General features: G+C 36.6%; 1 protein-coding gene across 2 annotated transcripts in view; it reads right to left on the bottom strand.

The window, feature by feature from the left end:
- LOC138323343 (short-chain dehydrogenase/reductase family 42E member 1-like) overlaps positions 1-20,633 on the bottom strand; it is a 147,888-nt gene that overhangs the window by 39,821 nt on the left and 87,434 nt on the right. For both annotated transcript variants that reach the window (XM_069267897.1, XM_069267898.1), the window contains exon 6: positions 7,585-7,728. In XM_069267897.1, the coding sequence (XP_069123998.1) occupies positions 7,585-7,728 (144 nt within the window). The remainder of the gene's footprint in view (positions 1-7,584; positions 7,729-20,633) is intronic.

Here is a 20,633-nt window from a genome sequence, read left to right as displayed (position 1 = left end):
AGCCAATATCTTAGTTATAGCCAATACCTTAGTTATACTTTGAGACAATGATGTTCTGTGCAGTGTACAACGTCCGGATCAGGCATGTCACCACATCACCACTCCACCTCGCATGGTAGTGAGTTGGAAGTGTGACAATATTGAGGTATGGATCTTAGGGTTGTTTTATTTTGGGAGGTTATTTTTCACTTCCTCAAACTGGGATGTCCCTAAATGTTGCCGCTGTTAAAATCAAAAATCTAAAATTTGTAAACACCAGAATTTGTATTTTTGTATATTAATTTGGTAACCCAGCAGAAGTTTCAGTTTGTAATACCATAGTGACATTACGCATAGTGATAAATCTGTGATATTTTAGAGCCATTTTGTTACTCGCATCTCCTGTGCACCCATTTCATTCGCATCATGCAACTCTCATCAATATACTTCATTTATAAAGTTAAATTTTGGATAATTTCAAACTCATTTTTCACGCCCGTAGCCAATCCTTAAATACCCTCTCGGCGCAGCCCTCCTTGAGAACGACAGCCATAAATATCACTGACCTGTCACAATGGTGCTGGGATTTGGAAATATAATGAAATTTTGTCCCCAATGTAAAATTAAAAATTTTCAATGGATACTTTAATTTTCTTTGTGTCAAAACTAGAAGAAAATGATGTATAAATTTGATAGTTGTATAGGGGTAAGTGCTGTAGTATTACAGGGAAATTATCAAAAGTACAATCTCCATTTAAAGTAAATAGAATCTTTATCCCCACAGTAAATGAACATTAAAATTGAAGTGTGTGGTTAATTAATGATATGTTTAATTTTAATCATAATGAGAAAGACATAAAATATAATTGATCATTTTTTTTTATTCCAAGGCAAACATTTTTCAGCAATTCTTCACAGTATGTATACATCTACTGATTTCTACTCCTATATAAATGTATGATCTAAAGATATGTCAATATAACTACTGGTAAACAAAAATAATTTAATTTCATTTTATTCCCAATCTGAGTATAGACGAGGAGAAAACCCTTAAAGCCCTGCAGTCAGGAACCAAGCCAGGGTATCTGGTATGACAATGCTTGGCATATCTATGTAACCACGTGTGTATAAAAGGGTTGGTATAGTCCATAGCTTTGACACTGTAGTTTACACAAGGATCATGCAAATGACACATTACTCCACCAGAATAAGATCACCTTGGACTAAATGTCATCCTGATGCCAAATTGTTTAGTTAAATCAAATCTGTGATGTTGGGACTTTCTGGTTTAATTTCATATTTTGCATTTCAAAAGGTTGCTGCATAAATGGATTGCATGGTTATTAAAAATAACAAAAGAAGAAAAATATGCATTTGTTTTCTCCAAAAATCATATATATGAGTGTCAAATAGCAACCCCTTGGGACCTGAAATGTATTTTCTATAGTGCCATACGTGTGGAACTGTTCTGGTGTTTGCTTAGAATAACAGTAAAGTACTCTACAATCCACAGAGGCTATGTAATAAGAACTTGAAAATTATTCCGATTTTCTGATAAATCACCAACTTTATCATCATATCGATTGTATGCCAAATTTACTCAGGAAACAAATCTCAATTCAACAGCCGTCTGTTTAATATTCCAGTTGAAACTTCCACCAGGAGGGGTGGTGTACGTTATTGTAAATTTGAGTCCACACAAATTAAACAGAGACCAAGAGTAATTCGTGGTGCAGTGTATATCTGTTGCGAGCAGTCAATAGCTCTCAGCCCAGGCTATATTGTTAAATACTTTAATGGCTTTGTCGGGATATCTATTTATCAAGTAAAACACATCTATATTCATTTAAACTGCTGGAACAATGAACAAACCACGTCCTCAAGATATTCTCATTTTTCACCACGGCAACGAAACGAAACGTTACCATGAGTCACAATGATTTACCACTTTAATTTACAAAATGTAGAAATCTAGATTTTCATTCATTAATTCTACACTATACATACAATTTCTAAATCCACCTTTTGCTGTGATGCTGGCAACACTGACACCCGCCTTGTACAAATCTACATAAGAGGATGTTATATATCAACATTGCAGAATTGCAGGGAAAAGATCATGTCCGTTGAGGAACCTAGTGGTGGGTGGTTAGATAGCACAAAGACAACAAACTTGTATGTTAGCACACCATCAGTACCATTACCCTAATCACACATAAGAAGGTGGTCAGTAAGAGATTGGTCACCGGTGCACACTTGCCTTTTAGGTTTCAAACAATGGTTGCATTTAAGGATGTATTCCTCTGAGGTTTCAGTCCCGTTGAAGTCTCGTTTCAACATAGATCAAAGAAGTTTTGAGATTTTCAAATAAAATCTATCAATATCTGTAGCAAGTTGCCAGACGCAAATTTTGTCAAAAAATTACATTTCTATTTTTAGGAGAATTTTTTATACGGGGATTTTAAGAAATGGCCCATTTGGCGGCCATTTTGAAATTGTGGTTTTTTTTTGCTTCAAGTAGAGCCACAGTTTTACCATTTTTTACTGAAATTGTTTTTACTTAAATCATCACTGTGCCAGCATTTTTAGCTGTATTGTGCTAATTTTTGCTGCAAATTGTTACTAGGTTCGTAGTAATTAGAATATTAAGCATTAATATGTGAAATGATACACTTTTGTGACTTTATTTTAACATTTAATGGTAATTTGGGCACTTTTATTTTTTACTATAAAATACTGAAAAATAACAAAAATTCAAATGGGGCAAAAAAGTAAGCACACGTACCCCCAATTTTTCTTCCTGATTTAGAAAGAGCAACCGTTTCCCTATTGATATGCAAAATAATAACAAAAGTTTAATACCAGAACTTTTTCTATAAAGGGTTAAATTTGGCAAAAATGGCTGAAAATGGTGCATTTTGTAGCTCAAAATTAAGGGGTAGGGGTAGCATATTTTGTTATTCTGAGAAAAAACATTAGTCTAATTGATCAAAACTGGTATATTTTTAAAGAAGACTACTAGAAAACGAATTCTACAAACATTCATACCTATCAAACACCCCATTAGGAAATTATGGCTTTAATCTCTATATTATATGGTCAAAACGGCAAAATTCCCATAAAATCCAATATTTTGTCAACTAGGTATCTTTGAGTGACAAAAGCTCAAAAACGAGTACACGGACATATGTTTTTTATTCCATTTTCTTTTTTGGTATGAACTCCTTTTTCCAAAACTTTTCAAAAATCTATATGAGAAAAAAAGTTTAATACAAGAAAATTTTGATCTTCTCAGAGGTGTACATCCTTAAAGGGAATTTTTACAATTTTAAAATATGTTTTGACCAAAATATTAAATGTCAATGGGTTAAGACATCATGACCTATTTTCAATCCTGAGCTCCTTCAAAAGCGAATTGGGGATCACCTGCCAAGGCCTGAACAGTGGGTTTGGTGTTCTGGTACTAATAGAGTGAGATCTTACATAACTCTTCCACACATCCAGCCAGACTAACTAGGATTATCAATATGTAAACTGATCTTTCCTATTTATGACTGATATTATAACCACATATCCTTATTTGTTACCCAGTGATGTAAACAATTGAGAAAAACAAATTTTCAAACACTTAAATGTTTACTTGGGCCAAGAGATGTTTGTGCAAATCGCCCAGAGGGCCTGTATCGCTCACCTGGTTTGTAATGCCAAGTAATGTTCTGAATACAGGTTCATTGTTTCTTTTCTGAAGGAATTTGAATATTTACCTCTAATTCCCCCGTTGGGCCCCACCCCTCCTGCCCCCAGGGGTCAGAGCCAAAATTTATACAAGTTCTGTTCCCCTTCCCCAAAGGATGTTTGAGGCCAAATGTGGTCACAATCCATGCAGAACTCTAGGACAAGTAGCGATTTATAGTATTTACCTCTAATTCCCCTATTTGGCCCCGCCCTTCCTGCCCCCTGGGGGTCAGAGCCAAAATTTACAAAAGTTCTGTTCTCCTTCTCCCAAGGATGTTTGTGGCCAAATTTGGTTAAAACTCATGCAGAACTCTAGGACAAGTAGTGATTTATAGGATTTACCTCTATTTCCCCTATTGGACCCTGCCCCTCCTGCCCCCGGGGGGTCAGAGACAACATTTATACAAGTTCTGTTCCCCTTCTCTCAAGGATGCTTGTGGCCAAATTTGGTTAAAATCCATGCAGAACTCTAGGACAAGTAGTGATTTATACGATTTACCTCTATTTTCCCTATTGGGCCCCGCCCCTCCTGCCCCTGAGGGGGGGGGGGGGAGGTGTCGAGCCAAAATTTATACAAGTTCTGTTTCCCTTCCCCCAAGGATCTTTGTGGCCAAATTTGGTTACAATCCATGCATAACTCTAAGTCAAGTAGCGATTTAAAGGAAATGTTGACGGACGGACGAAGGACGCCGGACACAGCGCCATGACATAAGCTCACCGGCCCTTCGGGCCAGGTGAGCTAAAGAGATCTAGAATTAAAATTAATTGTAATAAAGTGTGAGATTTTCTGGTTGACTGGTAATGGAATTGCATCGAGAATTGGTCATTGTACCTTGTGTCTGTAATCACAATACATTCATCAACGTAATACTGCAACAGATTCATCATGTCAAAACTGATGTCTGCATCTGTCGATATCCTACACATAAATCACCGTCGCCATTAACTTCAAAAAACTATGAAAAACTGCTATTGATGACATGTGTGAAGATGCCTTTCCTCGTTAAATGACATGATTTGCTTTAATTAATCATACCTGTCCTAATTTATATTCTGGTTTTTAAAGCCATGAATCCCTGGACAGGAAGTCATAACTAAACATTTGTCAAATATTTCCAACATTTTTTTCATGTTTGCGATTACCATCAGTTAAAGATGTTTTGTACATTGTTTTTTTTAAAAATACCATAGAACACATTGACAAACCACATGTCGATATCATGCGATATTCTATTCCATCCTTCATGCACTTGCTAATGAAATTGTCAAATGTATGCAAATTATTGTATGTCACCATCACTCATCGCCATGGCAATGACACATCTTAGGAATCATCATATTTCTTTTCGTCCCTTCTTAAATTCTAAAGTTCAACACGCAATATTAATCACACTATCTTCCATATTGGTTAAGCTTCTTGTACTTTCCTGCTTCCGATGAAAGAGTCGGCATGTCATTTTTGAAATTAGATAGATATGCAACACAATTGGTTTAGAAATCTGGCGTCACTTGCAAGCAGAGGGTGATAACTAGGGTGAGATGGTGGACAGCAGAACTTATTGACATGCGAGATGTCTCCAACTTGTTACCTCATCATAAACCTGTAAGATTTTTGTTGTCTATTATCTCATTTCTGAGATAAAAATGTGGAAATGAATTCAATTTTCCAATCAAAAGATGAATTTTAAATATGAAATGCATGACAAAATGCCAATTCTGAGGAATTTTGTTGATTAAAAAGAACTTTCCGAAAAAAGTCCTTGTTGAATATTCATAAAGCAGATAAAGCCTGAATGAAGATAATCTTACTTAACACGACGCTGACAAACTCAAACCCCAATGACAAGGTTCTACTGCCGTAAACAGTGTATATAAGGGAACATGCTATATTTTCTGATGAGGCTTTGTGGGTAATCAAAAAGGTTAAGTTTTGTCTGGACAAATAGATAACAAAAAAAAAAAAAACAAAAAAAAATGAGCAACAGAACACATGTCACACTGATAAAAAATACGGTGAGGTTTGTGTCATTGTATTGTCACAGACAAACAGATTGACCAATTGTATGAAGGATACATTAAAGCATTTGTCACCAAATCTATGTGTCATCATTAAAACAAGAACATCTGGGATGTCCTCTTCCATACTACATGAGCGAGAGCTTGGATGGTATGCTTCGGTGAGATAGCTCTTTAACCACAAAATCATTTCCTTTTAATGTTATAATTAGAAAATGAATACAACCATATACCACAGTCTAAAAGATTGAGTTAAAACTAGTGACGACTGTTGTCCAGAAGGGCAGCTGCTTATCTACACAGTATAAGGATTATTGCCATCAAGTGACATAGGCTAAATTAATTATTATATTAGATTGGATGATAGCAGTATGCCGACGACATGTAACAGTTGACTTAAAGTAATAAGTATTCAGAATAAGCTGGTATTGTAGTGTGTTGTACTGATATTCATCCTTTTGTATTATCTTCAGAAGAAACCTAAAGTTCAGATTTTGAAATAAGAGTACAATATGTTCGTGACATATGTAGGTGAGCTCTAACGAAATGAAATGTCTAATTCCCTAACTAACTTGATTGGCTAGCGCAGGTAGAACAATATACTTTTTACCAGGGTTTTTCCTTTATAATTAAATCAATCTAAATTGCATCAGAATGCCACAATACTGGCTAGCTAAAAGAGTATTATTTCCTTGCATGCAATCACTGACATTTGCTCGAAATTTATGTGACAAAAAGAGATAAATTTCAAGGCTGATTACATTAAGTAAATGCTATCAGTACATCCTGGAGCTAGTATGTCACTGATTAATACTGTATTACTCGGGTTAATACCAATCCTTAAAGGACAAAAAACACAAAAAATTCTCCTATCTAAAAATAAGAAAAGATGATAATGTAGACACATTACTCTTTCTGAGTTAATCCTCTAGCTGGAAAATTATTTTGTGAAGACATGAGAATCATATTTAAGTGGTTTTAAATTTTCACAATCTAGATTTAAGGGTATAGGTTTATGTTATTTAACCATTTCTTAATATTTTACAGACCAAATTTTCACAACGATAGCAATGTCCGGCAAAATTGTGAAAATACCATCCCCACGAAAATAACTGGCTATATACGGTGGGATTGGCATATGGTGTATGTTATCTAGCTAAAGGGGACTGTATTGAGAGACGTCCCTGCCTGTCCTAGATGTACGTTGCATGGAGCCTCTTTCTCTAAGGAACATATGTCACAGTCGTTTGGATGTGTCCAAGGACATATATGAGAAGGATAAGTCACACTGGGCTTTGAGGAGGTACAACGCAGGAGCTTTTGTGTTTGTGCACTGACCATGACGTTTGGCGACGACTGTTTTTCCTTTGATATCCGCCGGCAAAGCCTTTTATGTAGCTTGCGGGTGTGAGGGTTGCTGTCTTACTTTCTGAAGCATGCTGTCATTTCATGAGCTGTCATATTTTTTTAACGAAAATTTAAGACATATCTTCTAAATCTTCCGTCCTTAAAGCAAGTTATAAACTTTGTGAAAAATAAACATTACATTGGTGTTTTACTTGATAAGACAAGTATTTGTTGAGAAAAACAGTTTTTAATCTCGGCTCATAAGCGTCTAGCATGGTGTTCAGTAGTGTAAAGTGACAGTGACGAATCATTCTCACTTATAAATCCTTGGATGTGTCCTTACCTATATCCCCAAACAAAGGGGAAAACTCACACTTAAAGTATGAACCACCTAACATCTCGGACATATATCAGACAAATCACCGGGTAGTATAACCACATTGAGGTATAAAAGTGCATGAGTTGTCTTGGAAATGGAAGTCAAAGAGCAATGACATTTTCACTTACCACAATACGAGGGATGTGTCGTTGGTCCTCTGGGCCGTACACCCCGGCCAAACGTAGAGCACATGTCCTCAAACCCTCTCGACCATTTGTCTTTAGGACGAGCTGTTCGGCCACATTTTTGGTCCGTGAATAGGAATCAGTATGCTGAGAAGAAACACAACAAAACGCCGTAAAGAAAAGATGACAATAGTCTTTGGACATACATTTTATGGCTGATAAAAACAGTTTAAAGTGCATGCACAGTGTTGGTATGAACCAAGCTCCACTCATCATTCAAACCAATATTTAACTTAATTATACGCTGTACTCAAAAACAGAAGTAGAATACATATAGACATCTGTCACCTCAGGCCCAAATTTATAGGAAGGTCACATTGAGTCGGTTTCTTTGTCTGGAATTGTTTATTAAAGGACTTAAATTGGTAAGGTAAAGGTCTATTGTGGCCCCCAAATCCACTATTTTTCAAAGTCTGTTATTTTAAGATGTTAATTCTAGAACAAACATTGTAGAACAAATTCTATATTTCTCAAAATGATGTATTCTTTGTGTCTGCTAATTCCCTTGAAATATAAAGTTTGTTCTAGGTTGTGCTCTATTGCTTTTAAAAAGAAAAACTATAAATATACAGCAAAAACATACTTTCTGTCAACAAAAATATCATTAAGTTTTTATCAGGGGCGTATTCAATATTTCAAACGCAGCCACTTAATTTCTAAATACTTAATTTGAAATTTGGTAGATTTAGGGGCCAAAAAGAGCCATTACCATATCTAGTCCTTTCCAAAGCCTACTTTTCTGAAAGGTGATATTTAGAATTTGGAAATATCACCCATTTCATTTGTATCAACTAATTAATAAATCAAAGGAGTTTATAAAGCTATGGTCTTTTTTTCAAGGTCATTTATTGAACAAACATTGTATGTCTTTATTAGATGTTACTGCTGGCCTAATATAATAGAACTGGGGATCTCTGTGGTTTGTAAGAAGGAGTTAAAATGGACACAAGAAAACAGGCAATAAAAGGATGGATAAAGGATAGATGATGGGCTCTATGTAACAACATAACAATGTTGGTCTACCTTACATCTACATGCTCAGGGCAGCAAGTTTATACAAGGATGGATAAAGGATAGATGATGGGCTCTATGTAACAACATAACGATGTTGGTCTACCTTATATCTACATGCTCAGGGCAGCAAGGTTATACAAGGATGGATAAAGGATAGATGATGGGCTCTATGTAACAACTAACGATGTTGGTCTACCTTATATCTACATGCTCAGGGCAGCAAGGTTATACAAGGATGGATAAAGGATAGATGATGGGCTCTATGTAACAACATAACGATGTTGGTCTACCTTATATCTACATGCTCAGGGCAGCAAGGTTATACAAGGATGGATAAAGGATAGATGATGGGCTCTATGTAACAACATAACGATGTTGGTTTACCTTATATCTACATGCTCAGGGCAGCAAGGTTATACAAGGATGGATAAAGGATAGATGATGGGCTCTATGTAACAACATACGATGTTGGTCTACCTATATCTACATGCTCAGGGCAGCAAGGTTATACAAGGATGGATAAAGGATGAATGATGGGCTCTATGTAACAACATAACGATGTTGGTCTACCTTATATCTACATGCTCAGGGCAGCAAGGTTATACAAGGATGGATAAAGGATAGATGATGGGCTCTATGTAACAACATAACGATGTTGGTCTACCTTATATCTACATGCTCAGGGCAGCAAGGTTATACAAGGATGGATAAAGGATAGATGATGGGCTCTATGTAACAACATCACGATGTTGGTCTACCTTATATCTACATGCTCAGGGCAGCAAGGTTATACAAGGATGGATAAAGGATGAATGATGGGCTCTATGTAACAACATCACGATGTTGGTCTACCTTATATCTACATGCTCAGGGCAGCAAGGTTATACAAGGATGGATAAAGGATAGATGATGGGCTCTATGTAACAACATAACGATGTTGGTCTACCTTATATCTACATGCTCAGGGCAGCAAGGTTATACAAGGATGGATAAAGGATAGATGATGGGCTCTATGTAACAACATAACGATGTTGGTCTACCTTATATCTACTACATGCTCAGGGCAGCAAGGTTATACAAGGATGGATAAAGGATAATGATGGGCTCTATGTAACAACATAACGATGTTGGTCTACCTTATATCTACATGCTCAGGGCAGCAAGGTTATACAAGGATGGATAAAGGATAGATGATGGGCTCTATGTAACAACATAACGATGTTGGTCTACCTTATATCTACATGCTCAGGGCAGCAAGGTTATACAAGGATGGATAAAGGATAGATGATGGGCTCTATGTAACAACATAACGATGTTGGTCTACCTTATATCTACATGCTCAGGGCAGCAAGGTTATACAAGGATGGATAAAGGATAGATGATGGGCTCTATGTAACAACATAACGATGTTGGTCTACCTTATATCTACATGCTCAGGGCAGCAAGGTTATACAAGGATGGATATAAGGATGATGATGGCTCTATGTAACAACATAACGATGTTGGTCTACCTTATATCTACATGCTCAGGGCAGCAAGGTTATACAAGGATGGATAAAGGATAGATGATGGGCTCTATGTAACAACATAACGATGTTGGTCTACCTTATATCTACATGCTCAGGGCAGCAAGGTTATACAAGGATGGATAAAGGATAGATGATGGGCTCTATGTAACAACATAACGATGTTGGTCTACCTTATATCTACATGCTCAGGGCACAAAGGTTATACAAGGATGGATAAAGGATAGATGATGGGCTCTATGTAACAACATAACGATGTTGGTCTACCTTATATCTACATGCTCAGGGCAGCAAGGTTATACAAGGATGGATAAAGGATAGATGATGGGCTCTATGTAACAACATAACGATGTTGGTTGGTCTACCTTATATCTACATGCTCAGGGCAGCAAGGTTATACAAGGATGGATAAAGGATAGATGATGGGCTCTATGTAACAACATAACGATGTTGGTCTACCTTATATCTACATGCTCAGGGCAGCAAGGTTATACAAGGATGGATAAAGGATAGATGATGGGCTCTATGTAACAACATAACGATGTTGGTCTACCTTATATCTACATGCTCAGGGCAGCAAGGTTATACAAGGATGGATAAAGGATAGATGATGGGCTCTATGTAACAACATAACGATGTTGGTCTACCTTATATCTACATGCTCAGGGCAGCAAGGTTATACAAGGATGGATAAAGGATAGATGATGGGCTCTATGTAACAACATCACGATGTTGGTCTACCTTATATCTACATGCTCAGGGCAGCAAGGTTATACAAGGATGGATAAAGGATAGATGATGGGCTCTATGTAACAACATAACGATGTTGGTCTACCTTATATCTACATGCTCAGGGCAGCAAGGTTATACAAGGATGGATAAAGGATAGATGATGGGCTCTATGTAACAACATCACGATGTTGGTCTACCTTATATCTACATGCTCAGGGCAGCAAGGTTATACAAGGATGGATAAAGGATGAATGATGGGCTCTATGTAACAACATCACGATGTTGGTCTACCTTATATCTACATGCTCAGGGCAGCAAGGTTATACAAGGATGGATAAAGGATAGATGATGGGCTCTATGTAACAACATCACGATGTTGGTCTACCTTATATCTACATGCTCAGGGCAGCAAGGTTATACAAGGATGGATAAAGGATAGATGATGGGCTCTATGTAACAACATCACGATGTTGGTCTACCTTATATCTACATGCTCAGGGCAGCAAGGTTATACAAGGATGGATAAAGGATAGATGATGGGCTCTATGTAACAACATCACGATGTTGGTCTACCTTATATCTACATGCTCAGGGCAGCAAGGTTATACAAGGATGGATAAAGGATAGATGATGGGCTCTATGTAACAACATAACGATGTTGGTCTACCTTATATCTACATGCTCAGGGCAGCAAGGTTATACAAGGATGGATAAAGGATAGATGATGGGCTCTATGTAACAACATAACGATGTTGGTCTACCTTATATCTACATGCTCAGGGCAGCAAGGTTATACAAGGATGGATAAAGGATAGATGATGGGCTCTATGTAACAACATAACGATGTTGGTCTACCTTATATCTACATGCTCAGGGCAGCAAGGTTATACAAGGATGGATAAAGGATAGATGATGGGCTCTATGTAACAACATAACGATGTTGGTCTACCTTATATCTACATGCTCAGGGCAGCAAGGTTATACAAGGATGGATAAAGGATAGATGATGGGCTCTATGTAACAACATAACGATGTTGGTCTACCTTATATCTACATGCTCAGGGCAGCAAGGTTATACAAGGATGGATAAAGGATAGATGATGGGCTCTATGTAACAACATAACGATGTTGGTCTACCTTATATCTACATGCTCAGGGCAGCAAGTTTCAAGAGGAAAGGATAATGATGGCTCTATGGTTATATCTACAGGGCAGCAGGTGGATGGATAAAGGATAGATGATGGGCTCTATGTAACAACATAACGATGTTGGTCTACCTTATATCTACATGCTCAGGGCAGCAAGGTTATACAAGGATGGATAAAGGATAGATGATGGGCTCTATGTAACAACATAACGATGTTGGTCTACCTTATATCTACATGCTCAGGGCAGCAAGGTTATACAAGGATGGATAAAGGATAGATGATGGGCTCTATGTAACAACATAACGATGTTGGTCTACCTTATATCTACATGCTCAGGGCAGCAAGGTTATACAAGGATGGATAAAGGATAGATGATGGGCTCTATGTAACAACATAACGATGTTGGTCTACCTTATATCTACATGCTCAGGGCAGCAAGGTTATACAAGGATGGATAAAGGATAGATGATGGGCTCTATGTAACAAACATAACGATGTTGGTCTACCTTATATCTACATGCTCAGGGCAGCAAGGTTATACAAGGATGGATAAAGGATGAATGATGGGCTCTATGTAACAACATAACGATGTTGGTCTACCTTATATCTACATGCTCAGGGCAGCAAGGTTATACAAGGATGGATAAAGGATGAATGATGGGCTCTATGTAACAACATAACGATGTTGGTCTACCTTATATCTACATGCTCAGGGCAGCAAGGTTATACAAGGATGGATAAAGGATAGATGATGGGCTCTATGTAACAACATAACGATGTTGGTCTACCTTATATCTACATGCTCAGGGCAGCAAGGTTATACAAGGATGGATAAAGGATAATGATGGGCTCTATGTAACAACATACGATGTTGGTTACCTTATATCTACATGCTCAGGGCAGCAAGGTTATACAAGGATGGATAAAGGATAGATGATGGGCTCTATGTAACAACATAACGATGTTGGTCTACCTTATATCTACATGCTCAGGGCAGCAAGGTTATACAAGGATGGATAAAGGATAGATGATGGGCTCTATGTAACAACATAACGATGTTGGTCTACCTTATATCTACATGCTCAGGGCAGCAAGGTTATACAAGGATGGATAAAGGATAGATGATGGGCTCTATGTAACAACATAACGATGTTGGTCTACCTTATATCTACATGCTCAGGGCAGCAAGGTTATACAAGGATGGATAAAGGATAGATGATGGGCTCTATGTAACAACATAACGATGTTGGTCTACCTTATATCTACATGCTCAGGGCAGCAAGGTTATACAAGGATGGATAAAGGATGAATGATGGGCTCTATGTAACAACATAACGATGTTGGTCTACCTTATATCTACATGCTCAGGGCAGCAAGGTTATACAAGGATGGATAAAGGATAGATGATGGGCTCTATGTAACAACATAACGATGTTGGTCTACCTTATATCTACATGCTCAGGGCAGCAAGGTTATACAAGGATGGATAAAGGATAGATGATGGGCTCTATGTAACAACATAACGATGTTGGTCTACCTTATATCTACATGCTCAGGGCAGCAAGGTTATACAAGGATGGATAAAGGATAGATGATGGGCTCTATGTAACAACATAACGATGTTGGTCTACCTTATATCTACATGCTCAGGGCAGCAAGGTTATACAAGGATGGATAAAGGATAGATGATGGGCTCTATGTAACAACATAACGATGTTGGTCTACCTTATATCTACATGCTCAGGGCAGCAAGGTTATACAAGGATGGATAAAGGATGAATGATGGGCTCTATGTAACAACATAACGATGTTGGTCTACCTTATATCTACATGCTCAGGGCAGCAAGGTTATACAAGGATGGATAAAGGATAGATGATGGGCTCTATGTAACAACATAACGATGTTGGTCTACCTTATATCTACATGCTCAGGGCAGCAAGGTTATACAAGGATGGATAAAGGATGAATGATGGGCTCTATGTAACAACATAACGATGTTGGTCTACCTTATATCTACATGCTCAGGGCAGCAAGGTTATACAAGGATGGAAATGTAAATTTATGGTAAATTCGACCCCATTACAATATAGAGAAAAACAAAGTCTTATACTGGATTGGAATGGTGCATAAAATGTAGGTCAGATTGAACTTCTAGAATCTATATAGTGACACTAAAACTGACCAGGACCATTTTACAAGCAAAACTTCAATAACAAAACCTGACTGATATGATACTGTGCCAGGTGTAGGTATGTCATGTGTATATGAGATTTCCAAGGAGTGTATAGTTGGGGTTTATGAGTTAATTTATTTCTGGGAAATATTTGGTGTGAGCTGTTTGGCACAGTTGACTAGTTGGTGAGGTATAGAGTAGAGGATTTAAGTGGTGGAATAACAATGGGATACTTTTGCTGATGGATTGTGTCTGATATGTGATTGTTGAGTATACTAGGGTATCAAGTGTACATGGGTTGTGGGGTGGAAAGACTGTGGGGTAGGGTTGTTGGTGTGGGATGGGGTGACTGTCATCCTCAATACTCCAGGGGTTACTATCACTGGTGTTATATCCACCCCTGGACTCTGTCATAATAAACCTAAAGGCCACAGGTAATTTGATCCTTTAAGGTACAAAACAATTATGTAACAGCTACCTTGTGGTTGACTGTGTGGCTTTTATCTTCAAAGGAAGCAAGCCTGTAATTGGTCAGGTTTTCTTCTCCTGAACTGTGGATATAATGACAGTGATAGTAACCCCTGGAGTATCGAGAATGGGTGACCATGGAGTATGGCTGTTGATGTGGGGTGACAGCTAGGTGGGTGTCGGGGATAGGTTATCAAGTGTACACGTACATGGAGTTTTGGGTGGGGCAGATTGACTGTTGGGTTATTTAATTGAATGAATTCAACATTTTACATGATATTGGGATAAAAATAAGACTTCATTTACTACATTCCAATACAGTATTTGATATAATTCCAACACTTAACTGAGGACAATGCATCGTTTCATACATTGCAATTTACTGAAGGAAAATCCATTAAGGAATTCAGGAACATAAAACTATCAAGATTTCTGATTTGTATCTAAAGACTGCTGTCAAGGCTATCAGACACGACTATCACAGCTAATTTGATTAAACAGGAAGTACACTGTCCACGTATCTTAACTCCCATCTTTAATTTGACCATTTTAACAGTCGAGTGATTTGCATGCAGCCTGCAATCATTTACCTGCATGAATCACCTGTTTTCACCTGAATAATTAAATTGACAATGGAACAAAGACAATAGTAAATCGTTAGCACTGTCAATGGTTGCTGTGTGGACTCCACATGACAAGAAGATTGCGTAAGTGTTTTCTTTCATGGACTTGCTGCTCAAAGACTATTAGTGAGTTGTGTGGTATCAGGATTTATTTCAGAGTGGCGATGTTGGTGGTCTCATCGTATCACAGAACAAACCAGGAAATAGAAAGGTGTTCACACAGTTATTTATAATCCAGGTCACAATTATCTACTGCATTAAATTGCAAAAAACTTTTACACCAACAACTGAACAACAATATATACACACTCGTACTAAAACACTTTCACACCAAATACACCAATATTTTTCTTCATAGGTTTTACATTTTTTATCATATGAATTTAATTCACATGTATTGCCAACATTATTTTTTAGCTCAAGAGAGTTAACTCCCTTAGAAGTATCAACACATTCACTATTGAAACAAGATTCCGATATAAGGTCAATAGAATTGTAGATTCTTTAATTCAGACCTAGATTTTGATACCAAGATATATATACTGTCATTTTATTTATGTATTCATAATTTCATAATGAATTATTCTCTTTATTATCTACAGGAAATTATCAAAAGTTATCAATAACACTACAAACTTCCTTGGTATATTAGTATTCCAAAGTGTTCTGTATCAGTGTTTAAACTTCTTCTTAAAACTTACTTCAGTTTAATTTAAAAGAAATAGTTCATAAATCAGAAAATTCTCAGAAAATGTTCACATGTTACTTGGCTTTAAAAGTGGTCTTTAAAAGATAAGTTGTCAAAGACTCTTTAAGCGGTGAATAATTTACATATCTAGGGAAATGTTGGAGAGGCTATTCAATAATTCTGGTGTTGATTTGTTAAAACACAAACTTCTATAACTAACATCGCATTCTCCGTCTGCCAGACGCCACTGTGACCCTGGTGGCCATGTACGAACATTAAGGCAGTGAAATTTTTAGAATGCTGGAGAAATTACATGTACATATTACGACTGCCAGATTGGTTAAATCTAAATTAGGCAAGAATTTGCATAATTGCAATCACAGAAAACTGAAAATTTGAGATTTTTGTTCTTTTGTTACATCTAAGAAAATACAACATTTTACATGCAACCCTTTTACGCGACATTGCAACAGTCTTGCAACCTTAAAAACGTTCTATGAAGCCTCTGTACCAAGAAGTACTGAAAGATCTTTGCCTTTAATTACTCATGTAACCAGGTTGTCAGGTAGTAACCAAACTTTACCTATTTGCTGAGAAACCGTCAGTACCTGCAACCTTCAAACTAACCATTTATAGTGGTAATAAATCTGTCAAAACCAAAGTTATGTTATAAAAATCTTTGGAATGATCGGAAGGACGATGGACCAAGCCCTGTTAATGGAACTGGCCTTCTCTTATACATTGGTATCCATACTAACTCTGTTTGGGAGTTCAACAAGACACTAATTTCTGTCGATAGAGAATCCAATGGCTTTATCAAGAGACATTTTTGAACTTCTATAAGCTTGGACATTATCCAGACGTGCTTACGCTGATAGCAGAAATATGCTTATTGGGTTTTATAGCTTCAGTTTTAGTCAGCAAATCCATGTATCTAAAACCCTTATAGACAAATTTTCCATATTTAGGCACTTACAGCTATTCCTATTGGCTATATAGAATAAGTGCATGTCAATTTGGCTAAGTAAAAATAAATTTTATTAGTATTGATGTCCGACCCACCGTTTGTAGTGGGGTGAGGGGAGATTAGGGTGTGTATACAAACAGTTACTGTACTCTGTACTGTGACAGCAGGATACCAGGACAATGGCCCTTTTGGTCAAGGTCATGGTTCTTTAACTAGAATTTGATTTCTATTTTTGAGTTTGCTTGAAATTCATTCTTGGTTGTAACCCCCCATTACTTATGGTTCAATCTGCTAAATCTCAAGGTTTACCAATAAATAAGTGCTCTTCTGAATGTGCATTTCTAAATGACACTTTTAATTTCAGTATAATACGCTACCATAATTTTAGAATGCAAATACTATACCTACACCCATCTTTGTAGACCAAACAAACATAAAATTGAGAATCTCGTCTCCCTACCGTTGAAAATATTGTTAATAATTAAATGAAGTTATCAAGTCTCTTGCAAATATTGACGGATTTTGACCATCATCCGAGATCTCATTAATATAAAACAATATATAAAATTTGGTTGAAATTGGAAAATAAATAATTAAGTTATTGAGCGGAAACCATGAATTTATCAGTTTTGATGATTTTAAAGTCGCATAACTCTTGTAAATATTGACGGATTTTTACCATTATCCAACTCATCCGAGATCACATAGATATAAAGCAATATACCAAATTTGGGAAAAAAATTGAAATCGGACAATAGATACTAAAGTTATTGCACGGAAACCTTTTCCTGTACGCTGACGCCAACGTTGTGATACCTAAGTATCACCCTTGCGTTTCAGGCGACACAAAAATTGGTTTTACATTGAAAAACTTCAATTCTGCCAATAACTCTGAAAAGAAGGGACAGCCTTGCTGTATAACACAGTAGTCATCGGCTACTACCACTGTCAGGGTTTATGGCTTTGGGTTTCTTTCTTTTTATATCCTATTAGGCTAATAGCCATACTTTAAGAATGACTGCATGCTGAAAGTGGAGGGAAGTCAGAGTACCAGGAGAATAAATCATCATCCTACTTCGAGTACCTATCAAATGTGCCACATAGGTTTCAAACATTACACAGAAGACAAGGGCTAGTGACAATATGGTGAAACACAAATCACCTACAGGAGCCAACAAAAACTCTAGATACAAGCAAATACCAAAGCTATATTAATTACAAGAATTTGAGCAAATTGGTTCAAATAGATTTTATTGATGGGTTTTTCTAAATCTTTGATGCTAGCTAACATTTCCTTTTATGCTTCAAAAGTTAGTCTGCTACCTCCACCTAGCAAATCTCAGACTATTGAAGTCAGAGAATTACCAGTAGTTCTAAACCTGAGTTTGAAATCTGCACTGTGCTGTACTGTAGGATGAAATATGAAACCTTTTAACAAGTTAGCTATGAAATCAAATAAGCAACATTTGAACAAAAAATATACAAAAACATTTGAGATAATACAATAATAAAAGGCCATAATGTGTGTTTATCAGCGTAGCAGACTCCACATTTACCCCAGCCTAAACCAATACAGCTTTATCTCCAAACTCACAATATAACCAAATTGATGATAAAATCCTAATTCAATTGAGCCTTTGGTTTCTGCGTATTATGTTGCTGTTGGCCTAATTATAGACCTGGAATCTAACTAAGAACCTTATTCTGGTTTTACTAATTGCTGCAAGTGCTGAACCGGTCATAAAATTGAAGAATTACAAAAAAAATCTGTTGGTAGAACAAGACTAGCACTTTGAATAATGACAAGATATTTGGGACTACTGTAGATTGGCGATCAAGTATCAGATAGTCCTGCTTAATGGACCCTTCAATGTACACAGAAAAACTTCCTGATTTGTCGTAATATTCAATCCAGAAAAATCATCACTTAAAAAAAAAGTGAAAATAATAATACCCTCTTAAATGAACAATTTGATAAGAGATTCTATCATGAATATCTAATCTGATCGCTATGGAAACCAATTGGTGAGCAGAAACATGCAAGATCGTATCGAACACAGAGTAATTCAAATTAACGATTCCAATTTGATTGGTTGATCTTATATGATAGGGTCATTTTCAATGTGGTATTCTTTAAAGTTCTTTCTGTCAATGTAATGTTTGTATTTATAATTTAAATGTGATATTATCTAGAGCTTTAAAAAATAGGTTTTACTACAGTTAGGTGTCGCCGGTAGTCATTGTCACTCTCAAGGTAAAAATATTGATTGTCACCCATGACATGAATGATGAAAGAGAGAAGAATTCTGTTTGAGGGAACTTTAGCTATTTTATGAGGAACAAGGGGGAAGTGACCAACAATGATGAAAAGAAATTAAATGTAAATTTGATCAATATTGAAATAAACATCATTCTCAACTTAAACAGATTATCAATCTTTTTAATTACCGTCAGTCCAGATAACAAGTACTTGGAAAGTTCAAAGAAACATCATCATCAGATAATCTATTTTTCTAACAGGAATGAGATATTGCTGCCAATATATACTTGTGGTGTATAAATCATTGTCTTTAAGTATAGAATGTTGGCCTTAATGTTTGACAAATTGGTGACATAACATGCAGTCAATTTTATTACTAGACAAATTTATCAGTCTTCTATATGAAATGTTGTTTTGATAAAATTTGACAGATAATTAATTAATAGCTTTTCAGGAAATTTTGCAGACTGCTTGCTTTTGATGCTAAAAAGCCTAAAAATATTACCTTACACAGGCATTATTTCTTCACGAGGATTTCATGTGAACTGGGACAAAAAAGTGAATTTCACATAAAATTTTCATATGAATTTCATGTGAACTGGGACAAAAAAAGTGAATTTCACATGAAAATGTTCACATGAATTTCATGTGAATTTAACATGAAAGGAAAATTTCACATGAATTTCATGTGAATTTAACATGAAAGGAAAATTTCACATGAATTTCATGTGAAGTTCACTTGAAGACATATCGCCTGTGTATTATGTGCCTTTCAGATTTTAAACATCCATTCAGTCTAACTTGATACCTTAAACTGTAATTACTTCATATAACTTGCTGTGCCCTCTTAATAAGGTGACATTAACAAGAGGCCCATGGGCCTTAACGGTCATCTGACTATTAGCACAACACAATGTAGTCGTTTAAAGATTTTAGCATATTTGACCTCTGTGACCTTGAATGAAGATCAAGGTCATTCACTTGAACAAACTTGGTAGCCCTTCATCCCAGCATGTCACAGACCCAATATCAGGTCTCTAGGCCTCCTAGTTATTGTTTAAAGATTTTAACCTTTTTGACCCCTGTGACCTTGAATGAAGGTCAAGGTCATTCATTTGAACAAACTTGGTAGCACTTCATCCCAGCGTGCTGCATGCCCAATATGAGTATCCTGGGCCTTTTGGTTCTTGAGAAGAAGTCGTTTAAAGATTTAAGCCTATTTGACCCCTGTGACCTTCAATGAAGATCAAGGTCATTCATTTGAAGGAACTTGGTAGCCCTTCATCCCAGCATGTCACAGGCCCAATATCAGGTCTCTAGGCCTCTTAGTTATTCTTAAGAAGTCATTTAAAGATTTTGACCTTTTTGACCCCTGTGACCTTGAATGAAGGT

Source organism: Argopecten irradians, chromosome 5 (genome assembly GCF_041381155.1).
Source record: "Argopecten irradians isolate NY chromosome 5, Ai_NY, whole genome shotgun sequence".
Classification (NCBI taxonomy): domain Eukaryota; kingdom Metazoa; phylum Mollusca; class Bivalvia; order Pectinida; family Pectinidae; genus Argopecten; species Argopecten irradians.
The sequence above is the reverse complement of the archived record's forward strand: the minus strand, read 5'-3'. Positions and strand labels throughout refer to the sequence as shown.